Source organism: Alosa sapidissima, chromosome 12, assembly GCF_018492685.1.
Source record: "Alosa sapidissima isolate fAloSap1 chromosome 12, fAloSap1.pri, whole genome shotgun sequence".
Classification (NCBI taxonomy): domain Eukaryota; kingdom Metazoa; phylum Chordata; class Actinopteri; order Clupeiformes; family Clupeidae; genus Alosa; species Alosa sapidissima.
This window is the reverse complement of record NC_055968.1, coordinates 22,235,518-22,255,850: the sequence shown is the minus strand read 5'-3', so window position 1 is coordinate 22,255,850 and position 20,333 is coordinate 22,235,518. Positions and strand designations below refer to the sequence as shown.

Below are 20,333 nucleotides of genomic sequence, written 5' to 3'. Positions count from 1 at the left end.
CTATTATTAGGCATTACTGGCAAAATCCTTTACCAGGGAGCCGTTGTTTGCTTCTGATTGCTATCAGTGTGTTATTCAATCCAGCTAATATATTTTCAAAGGTTGATTTGAATGTTTTTTTTTTCACCATAGATGACGTTCTGTTATCCAGAATATTTGCAGTGTGTCCCAGCTTTGATTAGGTACATTTAAAGCTCATTAGTTCCACAGATTCTTTATTTCAAACTGTCAAACTAAGATGGTTGATAGAAGAGTTGTGTCATGGTAACAGATGGAGAAGAGTAACAGGATTAACAGCCTTAAAGGAGAAGCACATCCAACAGGACAAAAAATAATCATGTATTATAATATTAATATTATGTATTATAATGTATTATATACAGAATAATAATTATGGCACAAATTATTTGCTACACTTGCTGATATGAAAATCAAAAGACTTGCTTGCTATGGTCAGATACTGTAAGGTCACAAATATCAATATCCATTTGATGAATGCAGTGTGTTTGTATGATTAGACACTTTGTGTGATTACACAGTTTGGACATTTTGTACCTTACCTGTGTATGTGTGTGTGTGTGTGTGTGTGTGTTGGGGGGGGATCTAAAATGAATCACTGGACAGATCAAAGAGGCACCTGGCTGGCTGTAATCTGGGATTAGTGGGACAACCCTGCAGATTGCCTTAAGGTCTTCTTCTCCGTCCCAGAGATGGCAGGACATGGCTTTGTTGATGCTAGATGGGCGGGTGATTCTGTTGTTGTAGCCTGTCTCAATCCCTCACACATAAGGACATTAATTGTTTCTCCCTTGTTGTTCTTTGTTTCTCTTGCACTGGCACCAGGGGTATAGAAAAACACAATATGCATCACCTCCATCCATATAACGATGTAGCCTATTTTCATATTAGTGTAGTTTCCTTGGAAACCAAAAGAACACACGTATGCCATTTGACGCACAGCTGTGCTCAGATTTCTGGAAATGAGACATCGTAAGACTACAGCACAGAGGGTAACGACCCAAAAGTGACAATTAGAAACGGTGAGGAGTCTTCTGGAACCCAGACAGAGAAGAGGCTCCGCCTACTTTCAGCACTCTCGCACGGAGCTCTCCAACGGTACTAGGTGCTGAAGGCTGTGTTTCGTTGCCCGGTGTTCTATGGAGTGTATTCTCATGATCATAAAGGTAGAGCAACATGGAGACATACATAATTTAGAAGATAACCGAAAGGACAGGCGTGAGCTTGTCTCACAAGTATGTAATAACTATTAGGAGGAATTTTGCGACCTGAAGACATCACAGGTAAGATAATGTATTAATGAATGGTTTGGTTAGAGACAGTGTCAACTTGTTTAACAGCTATGCATATGCTTTTGGTGAATTGCATATGGTTTCTATCAATTAATATTATACCCCTACATCAACTTTGTAGACAAAAGTCAGGAACAGAATGACGGCACCTGATGTATGCAAATTGCTAACAAGATTTAGCATGCTGTTGCTGAGAGGGTTAGTGCAGATTGACTTTGTACAGCTGCACGTGCCACTATCTGAAGCTCCAATGGTGTACGGAATAAGTGCGACTTGGAAATGTATTTCTGGAGATCAGGAGTACAGCTTTACATGTTTTATAATTGCTCTAAAGCATATCTATCTATGTAAACTTTGACCTTTGGAATCCTACCATGATATTTCGTAATAGTGGATGGATATACAGTTTCTGTGTATCCATGCTAATATTTGTGCTATGACAAAGAGGGAAAATGAGGAGCAGAACATTTCAAACAAATCATGTGAGAAAACATCTCCAACAACAGTGATTTCAAACTTAGATACATAAATCAAAATAACTTGAAGTGAATCCAAAATGTCATCTGACTCTGCAACAGGTGACCAGGGTGGATGAGGGTCTGGTTTGTTCCTGACTCCGGGTATCTCTGATTGCCTCTATGATTGCTGACCTCCAATCACAGATGCTTGTGAACTGACATAGCCTTTACAGTTCTAAAGCCGTGGTGTTATTTCAGCAGGCTGGAGCACTGATCCTGTTTGGTGTTAAGTCATAATCAGGGTGTATTCTTAGATACCCTGCTCACATGGATGTGTTTTCAGTATGAAAATGTACTCCATTTGTATCAGAATTACAAATTCCAACCTGTCACCATTGAAAGAGCCACAGTGTGGTGGTTAATTCTATTAGACTGATTCATTTCTAGGGGTGGAAAGCAACTGTTACAGCTTTGCCGTGGTGGAATGTCCTTATATTGGACACATTTGTGCATGTTTTTATTTTTGTGTTTTTATCATTGCAGCATTGTATTTACGGCGGGCATAGTCTGACCAGTGAATATGGCGAAGATCTGCACTAAAAAGTCCTACCCAACCAATCAGAGGTTTCCAGTTGCCAACTCTGACGATGAATCAGGCAATAGTCGCAGCAGGTCAGATCTCATAACGGTGAACTTTGAGCATCAGTCCGCAATATTAAATTCATACATCACCCTCATTTTCATCCTCCTGAAATAGCAGTCTTTTAGGGATGTCAATTTGATAACCAGATGTGGTGTTTGAGAGTCAACCAAAACAAGACCATTTTGCATTGATCACACTGAACAAAATACACTTGAATTCAGTCAACTAAACTAAGTGCATATGAGAAATAATACATTGTAAAAGTTAAAGTCCATATGTGATTAGACAGTAAAACTTTAAGAGAACTGATGCCCTCTCCATCTCTCAGAGCACACTCGGCCTGTGAGGACATGTCCTCGGCAGTACAAGATGCCACCTCCACTGCAACAAGCAGACTCCCTGGGTCACGCCGGAGTTCATTCACAGGCACAGGAGCCATGGCCAGGTAGCTTCCCTTCTAGAACAATTCCCTATAGAGCAGTCCACTTTAGCAAAGTATATGTGTTGTTGAAGATGTGCAGCAGGCTGATCACCATTGCAAGCTAAATCCTGACAGCTTAGGAGTTTATTTTGCAATACTGAAAAGCTGGCTGTGCATTATTGTCATTATTACATGGCTGCGTACAAGTGGAACCAAAAGGTTGAGATATGAATCTGACACTATTTTATCTGTAACTGTGTTACAGTCCGTTAGGCATAGCAGAAAGGTAATTGAATGCCAAAATTGATCAGTACAGACGTTGACATTATAATTCAATCAATCAGTTAGTAAACCTTTGTTTTTGTAACCAAAGTATTGGTTCTATCCCTCACACATTGATGAGGAAGATCTGGGTTTTGTCTCTTGAGAAAGTGATCAAACTGGTTGGTACTGCGTATTCCACAGCGCCAAATAATAATGACACATGAAAGCAGCTCATAGAGGGGTGCGAATGAGCCGTTAGTGTTTGACCTGTACTGATCTCCCAGGCTCTCTCACTTCCTGCTCTTGCTACGGAACTGGGCAGCTCGCAGGCTTCGCGGTGAGGAAGAGCGGCCCGACTCCTTCCTGGAGCGCTTCCGCGGCCCCGAGCTTAAGGACCTGACCAGCCGCGGCAGTAACGCCCAGTCCTCCCTGGGTCAGTCAGATGGACCCAGGAAGAGGAAGTGAGTGAGCTGAGGGAGGTGGTGGTGTTTGTCTTGATTCGACTCCAGTCGATCTGTTGCGGAGTACTGGTTTCATTCCTAGTATCAGTAGTTTCTAGTAGTAATCAGTACTAGTTAATAGGAACAATTGTTAAATCATTGTGGGGTGTAGAAATGATAGAATAATATTTGCTTAAAGGCATTTGTTTTTATTTTTTATTTTTCCAATCACATGTAGTTGATTAAAGATAAAGATAAAAGTCAATAAATCACGAGTTGATACAAGATAAAGATATTTACAGGAGTTTTGGAAGGTATCTTATATTATTCATTTGAAAATATGTAGGATTGTGGTATGACTGCACACAATTGACATTTTAAATTAAAAAGTAAAAAAAAAGTTCTCACTTCTTCCCCTGAATAGAAGGGACGAACTGTGACAAACATTGTCGTAGAACATTGTAACCTTGCAACTTAACAATTTTAGCTCATACATTAAAATTAGATGTAAAGGTGGCAAAAATGCCATGAATGCGCTAATTTTTCTGAAAATAAGAAAACAAAAATCTGCCATTGCACTTTTGTTGCTCTATTTTATGGATTTTATTGCATTTATATGCACATGGTGCATTGGAACATTGGCAACATTCTCTCCAAATACTAATTCCCTTTAAAGAAAAATCACTCATAGGTTTTTATAACAAAATGTGCAAACTGCTCTTCTAATCTATTGGTTCCTTCCATACGGCTTCTGTTGCTACCCTGTACAAACCGAAAAGAATACATTGGAGTATTGATTGTATTAGTTGTGGAGACAGTGTCACGCCAGGTCAATAGTAAAAGAGGCATTAACAAATTGACATTTTTTTCTCAAGTAATCCCGAGCATTGGCCCCTGGCCACTTACAACATGAACAACTGCAACAACACAGACGAGTAAGTGTTTTCATACGTAGTAAATATAACATAGCTTCAGCCTGTCCTGTAGAGGTGTAGTCATCCTGAAGTAGAGGTTCCCAGCATTCCTAAATACTGAAGAGCTCTTAGAGTCTAGCTGTCATTGAATTCATAATGCCACCTACTGGCCAAAAGTAGAAGTGAGAGCACTGGTATAAAGTCTTCGGTAGCTCCCTGGTAGTTTCCCATGGAATAAAAACATGAATGCTTAAGGCAGCTGATTGAACACAAAAACATGTGATCTTTAGCAAAAAAGATGACAAAAAGGACGAGATAAAGAAAGATGAGAAAAAAGAGGATGAGAAAAAAGACGGGGACAAGAAGGAGGAGGAGAAAAAAGATGAGAAGAAAGATGACAAAAAGGAGGAGAAAAAAGATGAGAAGAAAGATGACAAAAAGGATGATAAAAAGGCAGAGGAGCCAAAGTAAGTATTCAATCCTAGAGACAGAGGACAAAATATACAATAGAAAATATATATGTACTTGCAGCCTAATAACTCTCGTTATCAGTAGGTGAGTAGTCTAACAACATGACTAACAACAGGCTTTAGGTTAACACTAAATTATCGAAATCTGTGTATGAGAATACAAGAGATTATTTGTAGATATTTCTTTCAGGAAGGAAATCTGGATCATGGATCCAGCAACAGACCTATACTACAGGTGGCTCACAGTCATTGCCTTGCCAGTGTTTTACAATCTTATTATGCTTGTTACAAGGTGAGTACACGTCACTTTTCATTGAAGTCATAGCCAGACAACTTAAAGATGGTTTAAGTGCTGGAAGCTTCAGGTTCACCGTCATCTTTTAACTCCTTAGGTCTGCATTTGATGAACTCCAGGAGAACTACACCATTCTTTGGATTGTATTGGATTACACTTCAGATCTGATCTACTACGTTGATTGGTTTGTCAAAGCGAGAACAGGTGACTAATGAACAGAAAATCACAGGCACACAACACATGTATATACATATACACACTATTTGTCATACATTTAGACTAAAATTCCTTACATGAATGATTTTTGGTATTTTTTTTTGTATCATATCAACCAATATGATTGAATTTGACGTAATTGCTTATATTGTCATAGTCACCGTTATCTGCTAAAATGCAATGGGGTTTTGAGTAACTAGTGTGAGATGTCCATTCTCTTTTGCAGCATTTCTGGAACAAGGACTTCTTGTAAAAGACTCCAAGAAATTGCGAGACAATTATATAGCAAAACCTATATTCAAGTATGACATGCTGGCAATGTTTCCAACTGATTTCCTGTTTTTCAAGTACGGATACAACAACCCTATGTTTAGATTTAACCGGCTGTTCAAAATGTCTCGGCTCCTTGAGTTTTTCGAGCGCACCGAAACTAGAACAAGTTTTCCCAATGTGTTCCGAATCAGCAACCTTGTGCTCTACATCCTGATCATCATCCACTGGAACGGTTGCCTGTTCTTCTCCATCTCGAAATCCATTGGCTTTGGCACAGACACCTGGGTGTATCCCAACGCCAGCCATCCCGAGTACGGTCGCCTGGCCCGGAAGTATATCTACTGCCTCTACTGGTCCACCCTCACGCTCACCTGTATCGGAGAGGTCCCGCCGCCCGTCTCCGACTTTGAGTATCTTTTCGTTGTGGGTGACTTCCTCGTGGGTGTGCTGATTTTCGCCTCCATCGTCGGTAACGTCGGTGCCATGGTGTTGAACATGAATGCCTCCCGAACAGACTTCCAGACTAAGGTGGATTCCATCAAGCAGTACATGTCGTCCCGTCAGGTCTCCAAGGATCTGGAGGCAAGGGTCATCAAGTGGTTTGACTACCTCTGGACAGAGAACAAGACCTGCGATGAGAAAGCTGTGCTCAAGCACCTCCCGGACAAGCTGAAGGCGGAGATCGCCGTCAACGTCCACTTGGACACGGTGAAGAAGGTGCGCATCTTCCAGGACTGTGAGGCAGCGCTGCTGATCGAACTGGTGCTCAAGCTCCAGCCGCAGGTGTTCAGCCCTGGGGACTACATCTGCAAGAAGGGCGACATTGGGAGAGAGATGTACATCATCCAGGACGGGAAGCTGGCCGTGGTGGCGGACGATGGCATCACGCAGTTTGTGGTGCTCGGAGAGGGCGCCTACTTTGGGGAGATCAGCATCCTGGGAATCAAAGGCAGTAAGGCAGGCAACAGGAGAACAGCCAACATCCGGAGTGTGGGCTACTCCGACCTCTTCGCCCTCTCTAAAGATGACCTGATGGAGTCTCTCACTGAGTACCCGGAAGCCAAGAAGGCCCTGGAGGAGAAGGGGAAAGCGATCCTGATGAAGGATAACCTGATCGACGAGGCCATTGCCAACGCAGGAGCAGACCCGATGATCCTTTACGACAAGATTATGAATCTGCAGCAAAACGTTGACAAAACCACAACCTTGTTTGCCCGAATGATGGCTGAACAGGTGTCCACCCAGACCAAGCTTAAGGATCGGATCAAAACAATGGAGGCGCAGGTGAAGTCTCTGAGTAAGGAGGAGGAGGTGGTCGAGGATAAAAAGGAGGAACCACCAAAAAAATAACTAACTGAATGTACCACAATACTGTCACAACAGAGACACCTTGTTTTGTATTTCTAAGTACTGTATATTGACCTATAGTGTTGCTATACAACAGTTTGTGCTCATGTCCTTTTCTGCATTATGTGCACTTGGTAACTGAGCTTTACTCAACCATTTACTTGTTATGTGGATGAGTCTATTATGCAGTAAGTCTGATATTGAATGCTGGATGCCCTTGCATCATAAGTCAGCCTCTCCTTTAGGCTGATCCTGGGGAGTGCTGGAATAAATTGCATTGTTTGGGAAACATTGAAGGATTTTCTTGTAGGACCGCTGTAAACTTTTACAGACTGCAGCAGTTTCTGAGATGTCAGACAATCTTCTGCTGACATTTGAGTGTGAAACCATATGCTCAAAATGTTATAGGAACTACATCAGAACTGCATGCTGTCACCACACAATTGCCACAATGTTGTACATGGTTTGTATTATGGAAGAGTTGATTCCATGCATACACTCTTGGACCAAGAATTTTGTCCGGTCTTTTATAATGTTAATAATCACAATCTAATAGTGACTTTAATTGTCCTCCAAATATTAGAGATGTCTAAATATTGATGGAAGCTCTAATTGATGGAAGCTCTGAATTGAACTGAATTGAACTGAATTGAATAAATAATTTACTAAGGTTCCACATCTTTATAAACATACTAAATTGAACTGAATTGAATAAATAATTTACTAAGGTTCCACATCTTTCCATAGTTTTCTTTATGTAATGTACATAGCATACAGCACATACACATCATGTGATTCTCTATCATCCACCAGAATAACTAGGCCAAAAACCTCTAACACATGAAACTATCAGACCAGTCTGACTACAGAGAAGGACAGTATACTATAGTTCTATACTATAGTATAATTAAAGAAGCCAATTAAAAATAAACATTCACAAAAAATAACCTTCAAGATCAGAACGTGACACTTATATTTCAAAAGTACTCACCCACAAACCTCTGACCTCTTGAGTTTGATAGACTGTTTGCAGTTTGTAGTAAGATCCCCATTATTTCCTTGATATTGTCTCATTGGCTTTCCAGCTTTTTATCCATTACAGCCTGAAGCCAAGTGAGAACATTTTAATGTAGCACCAGAGAGAAGGACTCATTATTTTTCCCCATGTGGCAGAGGTTTGTGTGTGTGTGTGTGCGCACGCACACTTGTGTGTGTATGCTTGCAATCATGTGTGTATGTGATTTGACACATTTAGACTGACACACAAACTGAATGAGGAAGTAGATGACAAACAACTCAGATCAGATTAAAATGTGCCACTCTGAAACATGCACTACTATCGAAAGTGCAGTAGGCTTTACACGATAAACCCAGTTTGTCAGCCGGTACTGACAGTAGGTACTGAATACAGCTCAAAGCATGGAAACACTTGGAAAAACTAAGATATTCAAATGTGATGTTACCTGAGTAAACAATAACACACGCCTGCATTTAAAACATCAAACAACATCAACATTGCTGGTTTGAATATGTAATTGATTTTTTAAAAATATTTACCACTTACCACCACTAACATTTTTGAAACAACTCAGTTCCTCAAAAAAATCTACACATTATAGATACAAAGTATGTATGTTCAAACAGATATGTTCTGTCATTAAGTTCACAGTATTTGACCTCAAAAGCTCGCCATGCCAGCATTGAGTGCATAAGTTCATATTCAAAACATTAAGCAGCAATTAACGCCCATTCTGACAAAACAGAATTCAAGAAAAAAGCTCACTGGAGTCAAAGCAGTATTAAAAATCTGTTACACCTTCAGAAAATACATCACACATGTAGATAACACTATAAATCCTAAATCAAATTAAGGCAGGGGAACCAGTAGATATGAAGGCAACCAACAAGCCGCCTGGCAAAAGGAACACTTCTAATCTTTTCTCACAGTTTGTTAAATTGAAAGGAATCAAGCAATTGGGCATGTGGGTAGGCCTCACAGCATGCCAAATCCCTTGGCATACGTGATGGCTTTCAGGAGTCTCTCTTTAAGCGCCTCTTTGGTAGAATATTCTGGAAGCAACAGGGCATTAAAGCACGTGTGGGATGTAGGTAACCTGGTACAGAAAACATTCAGATTAGATAGACTTCAACAGGAACTATAACAACAACAGCAGCAGTAACAACAACAACTACATCATCGTCATCATCCTATAGCAACAACATGAGTATCCACTTACCTGTCTGAATCACTGCCATTTTTGGCTATGATCATCTTCAGTTTCCCAAGGCCACCCACAGGTGCTCTGTCTGTGCCCGTGGTGAACTGGAGAAAAAGCTTCTTCTGCTCTTCTCCGAAAGTGTGCACAGTTTCCCAGAAATCTCTGTGAAAATGGAAATGTGAAAGTTTATTTATAATCATCATGTCAGACTAATCTAATAATGGATGCCATGCTATATTTAGAGATTGAAATTTTTTTCTGGAGATGGACATGAAATGCAATAACAATGACAGAGCAGCTCAATCTCCACCTCAAATGGAGAGTGGTTAAGCTTACCTAATGACGCGACTCTCCTTGTTGTAGCCTCCATCATACTCTGTGCTCTCTTCAAGGGCATGGAAGTCCAGGTTCTAAGAATTTAGGACAATATTTGTTCAGGGTTTCTAAAGAGCAAGAGTAAAGAATAACCTCGGGTGAACTAACATACCCTGCTTCCGCAGATGAGCAGTTCTATTTCGTCAGGCCGGAACAGGTACTTCAGTGGAGACTCATTAGTCACCATGTGAAAGCCTCGTCTGAAGGCCTTGAACTGCACCTCCATGCTTTTATTCAGAATGTAATCGGCATACTGAGACACAAATTCCTGTATGGAAAGGTTCACAGCAAGGACACCCCAGCAAACAAGTTGGAGAAAGGGAACTTTGGGTAAAGAAAACTCAAGCCAAAGCCAAGCATTTATTTCATCTTACCGTGAGACCCGTTTACTGTTTTGTATGAAAAACTACCTTTCTGTTGTCATTGGTTACAGGGATATCTTCTCCGTTTTCTCTTAGGTCATGCGTGACCGGATTTCCAAATAGGTCAGTTTGTGATATCTGGAAGGTGAGCATCATGTCCTTCTCCACGTCACCCCCATAATCCAGTATCTCTTTCATACTCTGATAGAGAGCCTGTTACATTGCACAGTCAGAAACAAACAAAAGATGTTAAAGATGTTAAAATGCTATGTAATGCTCTTAGGAATATAGCCTGGGTGTTAATGTACTTAAAACAAAGAGTGTCATGGATTTTAACATTACATATAACATTGTTTTACCGGGTGAGAATCAGCTAAGTCCAGAAGAGTCCCTTTCTTGCCCATCAGCTTCCTGTATGCCACCATGGGAAAGTGCACATCCAAGATACAGTTGTTGTATATGGCCAAGCCCAACACAATACCTATCAGTGTATACTGGCCCTCATTTTCCAATGAAGAGGGGTTGAACCAAAACACCTTGGCGGTGTCGTCATAGGTGAACATACCTGGGGATGAGCAAAAAGCCATGGGTAGTGTTCATTTAACCAGTGAAATTTGACTGCTCCAACTCTGAGATCAGACATTATTTCAACTGATGGAGAAGATCCGAAAGTATGATAGTATATGTCTTACACTAATAGATATTAAATCCATACATTGCATTCTTAATTGCTGTATACACTAAAATGAATAAACTAGTACAGCAAGATATCTGGCAATTATGTTGGACTATCGTTTATTTTTTTATTGATAGTTTTACCAATATCTGGGTTGAAAATCTCTTCAACAACCAGTTGAAAAAACTCTTTGGAAACCCCTCCTTCATCCAGGCCTTGTTCCCCTTCAAACTCTACATAGAGCTGTTTCTTCAGGTCTGAGGGATTCTCCATTGCAATCATCTCCAGCTGGAACAAACAGAGTAAAGTGAAGAGTTTTTTTGTGACAACATATTGAACTCTGTCAACCTGTATTAAGAAAATGTAGAATCGTAACTACACAGATGAACTTCAACAAACCCTGGTCATCAACATCAATATGTAAGGAGGAGCTTACAGTTTAACATTTCTGTTTACAGTATATTAGGTATAAGGTTCTATAAGCGATGCAGGTTAATGCCACTTCTGTTGACGTTCAAACAAAACAGAGCTAGCTGGCAGCTAGCGGATGGTGAGGTGATGTTAGCTGTATATGACAAATAATTTTTTAGCTTAGAAACCGTGTTACATCACTTATAGCACCTTTAAAGAAAACATACTGAACTGAGTAATACTGAAAGTAACTATCACTCAGAATGATTTTACATTTTATTTGATGAGGTCAATTATCAAATTACCCTGATTAGGGCATCATCAATTAGATGATCTCTTCGGACTTTAAGTCGTAAGTAGGGGTTGGCTTGCTGTCCTTCGACCATACTGTAGAGCGCTGTGATCCGGCGTTCGCTGTACATTCGAATCCTATTGTCATAGTACAGTCCCTGGTTCTTAGTCACAGCGTTAAGGATAAAGGGACAGCTCATGAAGGCAAACTTGCTCTCCGCATTTACCTTGAAGAAAACATAGTCCTTGTCCATTTCAAGCACCTCATTTAGCGGCTCATTAATGAACTCTTCAAAGGCAATGAGCGGGTGTCGACAGTCAGACGCCCGGACACCGAGCTCGACCTCCAAAGGGTCCACCCTGGGGCCCCTAGGACTTATCTCTTCTTCCCCCAGTAATTCTTGCAATGTCAGGTCATTGGACTCGATCAGCATATCATCCTCTTCCTCATTTTGATCTGGGTCCAGCTCCCCAGCCAGAATATTAGCGAAATAAACAATCTTTAAACACTTGGCAGCGGCCACCACCGTTTCGTCATCTTGGACCAAGTTGTCATTGTCAAAGTCGTTGCAGACGACCGTAAAAGTGATCAGCTGCTGAAAGGTCTCCATCATTCTGAGGATGTGCTCCATACCAAATTCTGACCACAGGCGTGCCAGTCGCGTTTGCCCCGGGAGGGAGAGCTTGCTCATGGCCTTGCAGAAAAGAGGTAATGCTGACTCGAGGTACTCTGGACTGTGAAGGTTGGTGTTCTCCATGACTATGACAAACAAGTTGAGGTAATTGTGGTCGAAGGAATACGCGTCGTGGTAGGTCAGCTCACTCTCCACGCTTGGCATCACGGACACCAAGGCGTTGATGATGGCAGCCTCAATTTGCTCATGTGGCAGTATTTTGTCATATACCCTTCTCAGTCCATCAATGTCCACGGTCACCTCATCATCCTCATCATCCCTGTCATCCTCATCACTTTGGTCACCCTTCTCTGCTCCTTTGCTCGTAGAGGGCTCAGTATCAGATTTTGAGATGGATGATGTCCCCTGCTTGTCCTCACTCTTCTTCTTGTCCCGTTGTGACTGTAGCCTGTCCGGACTCAGTTGTTTGGTGCGGAAACTTCGCATTAGGCACTCTGAGTCTGAAAACACTTTGCCAATGGCTCGAATCAAAGAGGTGTAGTCTTTATTCTCCTCACACACTGCCAGGAGCTCACACACCTTGTATTCAGTAAGGAAATTCAGCTCTGTTCAGAAAAAACAGCATAAAAAGAAACAATGTAAAGATGGGAATATTATACAGAGTGATCCAAAACAGGAAGGCCTGGATAAACCAGTGCCAGTGTTGGACGGCACACACTTCCAATACTTACTACTGAGGTCATCCTCCTCCAGATCTTTGTGGTTCATCTTCTTGCTGTGGTGCAACTCTTTACAGATTCTTCAATCACTTCAACCTTCACTTCCCCTTTTCTTGTCATGGCATGGTTTATATCGGCATGTTAGTGGGAGAATTCACCATTGGACGTCAATATTATTACTCATCTTAACAATAACAGTATTGTTTTCTTAATGCCATGAAAATGCAGGCTGTGGTGACTAGGCATCATAGATTTATCTGCAACCATGACAGGCTGTCAGGGGTATTAAAACCACATGCCTCCTTTACACAACATTTTGTACAGCCACAGAGGGGTTAATTCAGCCACTCAAACTCAACTCAAATGATGTAACCTGTTTTTTTTTTTTTTTTTTACCATAGATGCATGAAGTATGTGGTGTTAATGGCCATGAAAACCACTCCTTTATCACAAATAATTTTGAACAAACACAACCTACTAACCAAATTGCTGCTGTCCTTTTATGAACATGTATTTTATTGCATTCCAGTCATGCAACACTCTCTCTGTTTATGTTTTGACTTCCAAATACATATAAATAGAAGGACAACACAAATGCAAAAACCCATTTTAAAGTGGCATGCTAAACTTTAGGTTTCTTGTGCAATAGGGGGATTTGATGTGTACAAGGCTAGCGTGAGCAACTGAGCATTCTGGAGACACACATGCACTGCCACACACACAGTCACATTCAAAAAATGAATTATGACCTCACACTCAATAATCATGAACTCACACTTTTATTTGTAAACATACATATCATTATGAAAAACAGACATGCATCTAGGCCAGTGTAGAACTATATAGGCCTAAATTAAAATAAAAATTAAAACAAGTTGTGAACGAAACAAACGTGACAGAGTTAGTAGGCAAAGACAACAAAAACATGCCCCCCTATAACTTACATTGTTAAAATGTTCTCTTATTCTCTTGCCGTAGGCTAACTGGAATTAAACAATAAACAAATTGAAAACAAACTACAATGTTGGCTATTAGAACGTCATAGGCTTCATAGAATAGGCCTACCAATTCACGATCTTGATTCCTGACCAAACCAGAGAAATTCTCTGATTTTACCAGTAATGTTGGCTGCGCACTTAACATTAATCACGTGACTGCTGAAGTTACAATGTTGATATGGAACTGAACAGGAAATAAATACTGCAATTTTGTAACCATAGATGGATTCGCCGCTCTATTACATTTATTTCCTCAACATCCTCAGACTTTATAACTGACCTGGGCTGACCAACTTGTCAGGTCGGTCCGAGCGAGCAAGACTCTCACTTCTTTTGCGAATGTTAAACCCGTTTAGGCTATCCCCAAATGTCTATCCATTGTAAAGGGTAAACTAGCTACAACCAAAACTGCACGACTGTTATTGTTAGTCACATGCAGACGAATAAACCTTACCAATAATGAATCGGTAAAATGGTTTAGCCTATAAGTCCCCTGTCGGCTCAATTCGGACGTCCCATTATGGGCTAATAACTTTACACACATTTCAGTGCTGCTTACATTACGATTGCGATGCTAGGAGATGGGTCGCGTTGAAATACCGTTTAAGACAAAAAAACAATGATCAGTCCAGTCTTGACTCGGCAAAACTCTTCTCAGCCATCTTGACTTGACTTCTGTCGCAACCAGTCGCAATAACAACCACCGTCAACAAGTGGATCGTTCCCATAATGCAATGTGCCGTCAACATTTATTGTAAAATGTCCAGAGTGTGGTTATGCATAGGCCCACATAAATATAAGTTTAAATAAAGAAAACATGTTGTTAAGTAAACTCACTGATGCTCCAAAATATGGTTCTGCATAAACTGCGATGATTGGTTTTAACATTGTGGATGGTAGGCCCTATGGTTTCTGGTGGATAACTCACGTCTAAAGTGAAACACCGCTATACAACTACTTTTACAAAGCCAAAGATCTTCATACAAAAGATCAAATATTCTCTTCAGATTGTTTTCAAAACTTGGCCAACTCAAATATTATAACACAGATTATACAGTACCAGCAGGTGGCAGGATTCCCCAAAGACCAGGATTGAAGGGTTGAATGCATCTGGAAAGAGATTCATGGTCCAGTGTGTAGGTGTTTCTCTTTTCATTTAAAAAAATCACTGGTTCAAATCTAATGTGAGCTATTGAGAAATGATGTGTGTTTAATATGCTACTCCTTGTCAAGAACCTGCACTCTGAGGAGAGCACTCTGCTCTCACATATACAATTACATTTATTCATTTAGCTGACACTTTTAGGTACACAATCAGGAATAATATCCAAGCGACGCTGAAGGAGACCTTAGGTAACAATAAATATGACTACAACAAATACTGTTACCTACGGAGCAAAAAAAAATCTAAAGTTTAGTTTCATGTGCTCACGTGAAACTTTCATGTGCTCACGTGAAACTTTCATGTGCGCACATGAAAGTTTCACATGAGCACATGAAAGTTTCACATGCGCACATGAAAGTTTCACGTGAGCACATGAAACTAAACTTGACATTTTTTTTTGCTCATGTCCCCTTAGGGGCTCCGTAGCTACCAGAGGATGAGAGTGCAGAAGTTATAGTTTTGGTCAAAGTGTAGGCATGGCTGAAGTGCCCTTGAGCAAGGCACCTAACCCCTCACTGCTCCCCGAGCGCCGCTGTTGTTGCAGGCAGCTCACTGCGCCGGGATTAGTGGGTGCTTCACCTCACTGTGTGTTCACTGTGTGCTGAGTGTGTTTCACTAATTCACGGATTGGGATAAATGCAGAGACCAAATTTCCCTCACAGGATCAAAAGAGTATTTATACTTATACTTACTTAGTTGAGGGAAGCAGTATAAAAGGAGGAGGAGTCAGAATGAAGTAGAAGGAGGGAAGAAAGACACATGGTGGCAATGACACATGGCAAAGTAAGTGCATGCTAGGTGTGTTGGGTCTTTCGGAAGAGTTGGGGTAAGTTTGGGGCATTTAAATAAGTGGGAGCAGAACCAGCAATCAGGCAAACATTAATGACTTTTTGTGGGCAGCTAAGAGCAGCCAGTGGGGCTCATCGAACAGTCAACAGAAATCAGTTCACTGATTCCTGCTGTTCAGTCCTGCTGTTCAGTCTGTCAATTCTCATCCACCATTCCTTCTCTCAAGACTGAGGGGACAGGCATGGCCTACATAGCCAATCATTTACGTACATTCCCCCCATACGTGGCCATTTACAACAGTCATTTACATTTATAAGATCCCATGTTGGGATTGTGCACTCAACTGATAGCTGAACATCAGCTATTTTTGTGTGTTTTTGTTGATCATTTTTCATGAACCGAGATGCAGAGAGAGCTTCGCTGCTTTTTTTTTGTTTTGCATTTGTTAATTTATTTATTTTTCAATAGCACTGAACCTGTGGCAAAGCAACGTAATAGAAAAAGGTGTCTGAGTTCGGGAAGATGTGGACCAGTGCAGCTATAGAGAATCAGGATCTCATGAATATAGACAGCTGGTTAGCCCTGAGTCAACAAGGTCTGGGACTGCACTTCACTTCACAGTTCAGTTAAGGCTGTTGAGATGGAAGAGGCTCGCCGCCGAAGCAAATCAAACGACTGCAATGCAATTGTTTCTTTAAAGCATCTCGTGTTAACTTATACACAGTATAGTCACAAGTTCATTCTTATGTTTTTTGAAGCTATTTTCTCTTTGTTGTCATTTGTGTAGTGTTGAGTTTTCAGGTATAAAAGGTCCAGTTCTCAACAGCATGGTTGAAAATGCAGTGTTCTGTTTTGCTTTTGAGGACATATTCGAGTTTGATTTATTGTGGGAGCAGATGCATTGTATATTATTTTATGGCAGCAATAAATCTGGTTTGTGTTCTGGAATCATATTTACAGGTCATGATGCTTCATAAAGAATAATAGAATCAGTGCAGGACATGACAGCAGTGCCTGATTAAGGTGCAAATGATTCAGTTCCCAATTAAAATTACAATTTGATGCGTTGCATATGTACCATCCTGTAACACTTCTCTTTTAAGACTCATCAGTGTGAAACACAACTGTCTCTGAAATATCGATTTAAAAACATTAACATTTAACCATAGTAGCATTTTTCACACTTGCACACATAACCATTCTGAAGATGTTTTTTTCCTGACGTGAAAAAGATCTGGCACTGGTTCCATTTAGAAATATAACATAAAGCCTCAAGAATAACTGGATCCCATAGACAAAGAGTACTCCTGTATGGAATGGTTATATGACCTTCAGAATCAATCATCCATATCCTTTTGTACTTTCAGATTGGATGACCAAACAGCGCACATGCTGTTTCTAGCACAATGTGGCATTTTGGGCGCCAATTTCCTTGGCGATACTGAGCGATAGATAAGGCTATATAAGTTGCAAACCTGATTTGATTAGTGGCTGAATAGACGCTGCTGCTGGCATTGCTGATGTTACTGTCTGCATGGACAAAACAATTACCTGGATCCTGTCAAGCAGTCCTTGAGCTTATTGAATCCCTCTGCCAGCCATGTGGAGACCGTGCGTTCAGGGGAAGAGCACCTCTAATTAAATTCGTTTTAAGAGGATCACACCATATTGCGCCTCCCACAGCCTTGTTTGACTCAATAGGAACACAGTGGATTTCAGTGTTCTTTGCAACCTGGATAAAGTGTGAGCATGTGCTATTAACTCATATATTACAAGGTAACACCTCAAATAGAGTTGGTGGTTTGCATGACATAATAACCCCTCCCATAGATCTCCAGAGAGTTTATCCTTGTACAGTGTAACAGCTCTGGATGCAATATAATCATATTCAAGATGTGTGAATGAGGAAAACAAAATTGCAACAAAAGCAGCTTTGCTCTGGGTCATAATTGTGGACATATTGAGTCTTACCTAGTGACCTATCAAAGCCCTCTGAATAATTCCTGTACTCTTGGAGTAAGAACTGTGACTTCTGGATGGGCAGACAATAGCAGTGCGGAACACAGCAGAGAAGCCACATTAGCATTTCATGAGAGATTCTAAGTTCCTTTGTGATTACAACCCACACAGCAGCAATTTCCTTGGCCAGCAATAACAAACTGTTAATTGTAATTGTGAATGTGTCTGAATGTGTGTTTGTGTACATGAACAAGTGTATGTGTGTGCGAGTGTGTGTTTGTGTGTGTGCAAAAGAGAGAGAGAGAGAAAGACAGAGAAAGAGATAGAGATAGACAGAGAGAGAGAGAGAGAGAGAGAGAGAGAGAGAGAGAGAGAGAAGGTGTGTGTGTACATGTGTGTAATCAAGTATCCTCTGATATTTAAGTCAGCCCCAGCTTGCAGGATCATGAATATTCAGATCAGACCAGAGGTAATTTAAAATCCAATTAAACAGGCCTCATCCAAAATGACAGAGAAGCACATTTTTTTTAGAAATTGATTCGATTGATTGACCTGGCTGTTTAGAATGTAAATCGTTTCTGTGCTCCGCGACATTTTCTCTCGCCTGACCGTACGCCACCAAATTACCCGTATTCATCTTCACCAAGCTGGCCATGAACTAGCAGTGCAGTAGCCAGCAGTATTTTTTCCATGTTGGGGTTGCATACCTATCATGGAAAAGGTATGGTTGCATAGGACTTCCAGATGGTTTGGGCACACTGGGCTGTAGGACAAAAATGGATCATGGGTCCACCTGCAACCAGAGTAGCCTAACGGTGGGGTGGTGGATGTTGGCCTGTGTGCTTTGCTTCAGGGTTATGGAGAAAGCTTTTCCTTGCATCATGCCCTTCAACAAAGACTGTCGCAAAGTTCTGTGGCACACATAGCCAGCCTCAGCATTCACCTGACCTATGAACTTTGCAATTGCGATTGAATACCATCCAAGTGTTTACAAATGTAAATTGTATACCTGAAATCTGATACCTGAGCTCTGGCCTCTTCCAGGGATGCAGTGGTGAACAAAAGGGGAGAACATTTGGCAAGACTGGGAATTAATGAGAATGTGATGTTAGGACAGGAGAACGTGTTTGGGAGGTGTAGAGGACTCTGTTGCTGTGGTTGTAGAATCATGCAGTCAAGGCCAGGCACTGGTTTGAGATGATGTGCTCAGTGTTGTTCCAGAGGCTACACATTATTTTTATTCTCAAAAATGGACTGCATCAAATTCTGCGCATTCATTTTCACCAAGCTTGTCATCACCAGGTTAGAGAACCTGTTGGGTTAAAGTAACTGTGTGAGTCTTGATAAATAAGGACTTTTTCTGTTGGATTTTCACAAAAATGCATAAATGCCACTGGATCAGCTGGAAGTCATATAGGCACAGAACCTACTCTGAAGTAGTGAATGAGCTGTTCTTTGCATCTTGTCCTTCACTTGATCTTTGCAGAATGCCTTATGCACCTTTAAATGGTGCAACTGAATTCCATCCAAGTGTTTTCAGTTGCCCAGACACCCACCTGCAATTTCACCTGTGGTGGCCCGTCGGAGGAGACATAAGCGAGCATTTGGCAACACCAGGAATTAATGAGGACATGGTTTTAGAGAGAAAGAGAAGAGCCCTACGGAGGACTCTGTTTCTAGCTGTGCTAGCATAATGCCTGCTGAACAGGCCCTGCATATGCTACAGTAGTTTGTGCCCTAGGGCAATCATCATAATCAACCCTGAGAATAACCTTACAAATGAGTCTGGGCCGTGTCAAAGCCAGACGTGGGCCAGATCAGATGCCGCAGTCCACTGCCATCCGAGCTTCTCCCTCCCTCTCCTCTCTCCTTCCCCTTTTGCACATGCACACTAAAGTTTGTTGCTGTTGACCTTTAAGTGAAGAGTGAGGCCGGTTATATTTATCAAATGGCCATTCATTATGATGCGTTAGTTTGACTGACCTTTTCAGCCGAGATATTTAACAGTGTGGTAAAGCACAAGATTATGAAGGTTTGCAGCTGTCACAGGGAGATGCATGAGTCATAACAAAAGATAGATTTGGTGATAAAATAAGGAGAGAACAGGACTGCAGCCTTGAGTTGAGTTGACTTCTCCTGCAGTCTGCCCTGGAGTGAAATCAGATATATAGTCCTGTAATGTCAGATACAATTGTATGCTCATGGTCCAGATTATAAATTCCTTTTTTTTTCTGGTGTCAATTTGGCATCCTCTGTGTGAAACCGATGACAGGACTTTTAACAGAGAGCAATTAAAGAGTTTTAATCAGTGTAGAACCGCAGTCTGTTTGACTTTAGCTGTGGGATGGCAAATAAACTAGGACCATGTGTTGGCAAATGTGATTATCAATATAACATATGCTGTCATCAGCTGTTAACCAGAGGAAATGATCCGGAAATCCATGGCGCTGGCAGGTTTGTTACCTGCAAATGCACTCTGTGACACTGAAGGGGTTTCAGTGTTTTTTTTTTAACACATACATTCTTTCCATGTAAAGGTTTATTTTCATGACTGCCCATTCAGAATGAAGAATGGAATTGTAACAAAAATATCGTTATGTAATATTAGTCTTATTATAAAAATCATTATATTACTACATTAGTCATTCGTTTCTATAGTGTATCAAACTCACATACAAAACAT

The 20,333-nt window shown here is 41.0% G+C and overlaps 2 protein-coding genes across 10 annotated transcripts; one reads left to right on the top strand and one right to left on the bottom strand.

The window, feature by feature from the left end:
• The first annotated feature begins 967 nt into the window (after positions 1-967).
• cnga3a (cyclic nucleotide gated channel subunit alpha 3a) lies at positions 968-7,647 on the top strand. Of its 4 annotated transcripts, none has more exons than XM_042057689.1 (9): positions 968-1,301; positions 2,312-2,440; positions 2,740-2,856; positions 3,419-3,557; positions 4,412-4,471; positions 4,741-4,917; positions 5,111-5,212; positions 5,313-5,419; positions 5,658-7,647. In XM_042057689.1, exons 2-9 carry the CDS (start codon positions 2,416-2,418, stop codon positions 7,052-7,054), a joined length of 2,124 nt encoding a protein of 707 aa, XP_041913623.1. In that variant the 5' UTR covers positions 968-1,301; positions 2,312-2,415; the 3' UTR covers positions 7,055-7,647. The 4 variants fall into 4 exon arrangements, with proteins under 4 accessions (XP_041913623.1, XP_041913622.1, XP_041913624.1 ...); XM_042057688.1 differs by having other exon boundaries at positions 3,381-3,557; XM_042057690.1 differs by lacking the exon at positions 3,419-3,557.
• Positions 7,648-7,787: 140 nt separating this feature from the next.
• ube3a (ubiquitin protein ligase E3A) lies at positions 7,788-14,423 on the bottom strand. 6 transcript variants are annotated; one of them, XM_042057682.1, is made up of 11 exons: positions 14,297-14,423; positions 13,684-13,722; positions 12,752-12,851; positions 11,400-12,625; positions 10,827-10,971; positions 10,367-10,572; positions 10,056-10,220; positions 9,758-9,913; positions 9,607-9,680; positions 9,289-9,432; positions 7,788-9,165 (listed from the first exon to the last, which is right to left on the bottom strand). In XM_042057682.1, the coding sequence occupies exons 3-11, from the start codon at positions 12,786-12,788 to the stop codon at positions 9,045-9,047; spliced, it is 2,274 nt and encodes a 757-aa protein (XP_041913616.1). In that variant the 5' UTR covers positions 12,789-12,851; positions 13,684-13,722; positions 14,297-14,423; the 3' UTR covers positions 7,788-9,044. The 6 variants fall into 6 exon arrangements, with proteins under 6 accessions (XP_041913616.1, XP_041913617.1, XP_041913619.1 ...); XM_042057683.1 differs by having other exon boundaries at positions 12,752-12,846; XM_042057685.1 differs by having other exon boundaries at positions 14,338-14,418.
• Between the last annotated feature and the right edge of the window lie 5,910 nt (positions 14,424-20,333).

What these genes read in the sequence shown, in the direction of transcription:
- cnga3a (XM_042057688.1), top strand. Translation starts at nt 2,349, where the DNA reads ATGGCGAAGATCTGCACTAAAAAGTCCTACCCAACCAATCAGAGGTTT. An exon ending in AACTGCAACAACACAGACGA is followed by an intron (nt 4,472 to 4,740) that starts GTAAGTGTTTTC and finishes TGTGATCTTTAG; the next exon opens with CAAAAAAGATGACAAAAAGG. An exon ending in AAAAAGGCAGAGGAGCCAAA is followed by an intron (nt 4,918 to 5,110) that starts GTAAGTATTCAA and finishes TATTTCTTTCAG; the next exon opens with GAAGGAAATCTGGATCATGG.
- ube3a (XM_042057682.1), bottom strand. Translation starts at nt 12,788, where the DNA reads ATGAACCACAAAGATCTGGAGGAGGATGACCTCAGTA. An exon ending in TGCTCATCTGCGGAAGCAGG is followed by an intron (nt 9,681 to 9,757) that starts GTATGTTAGTTC and finishes CTAAATTCTTAG; the next exon opens with AACCTGGACTTCCATGCCCT. An exon ending in AAGGAGAGTCGCGTCATTAG is followed by an intron (nt 9,433 to 9,606) that starts GTAAGCTTAACC and finishes CCATTTTCACAG; the next exon opens with AGATTTCTGGGAAACTGTGC.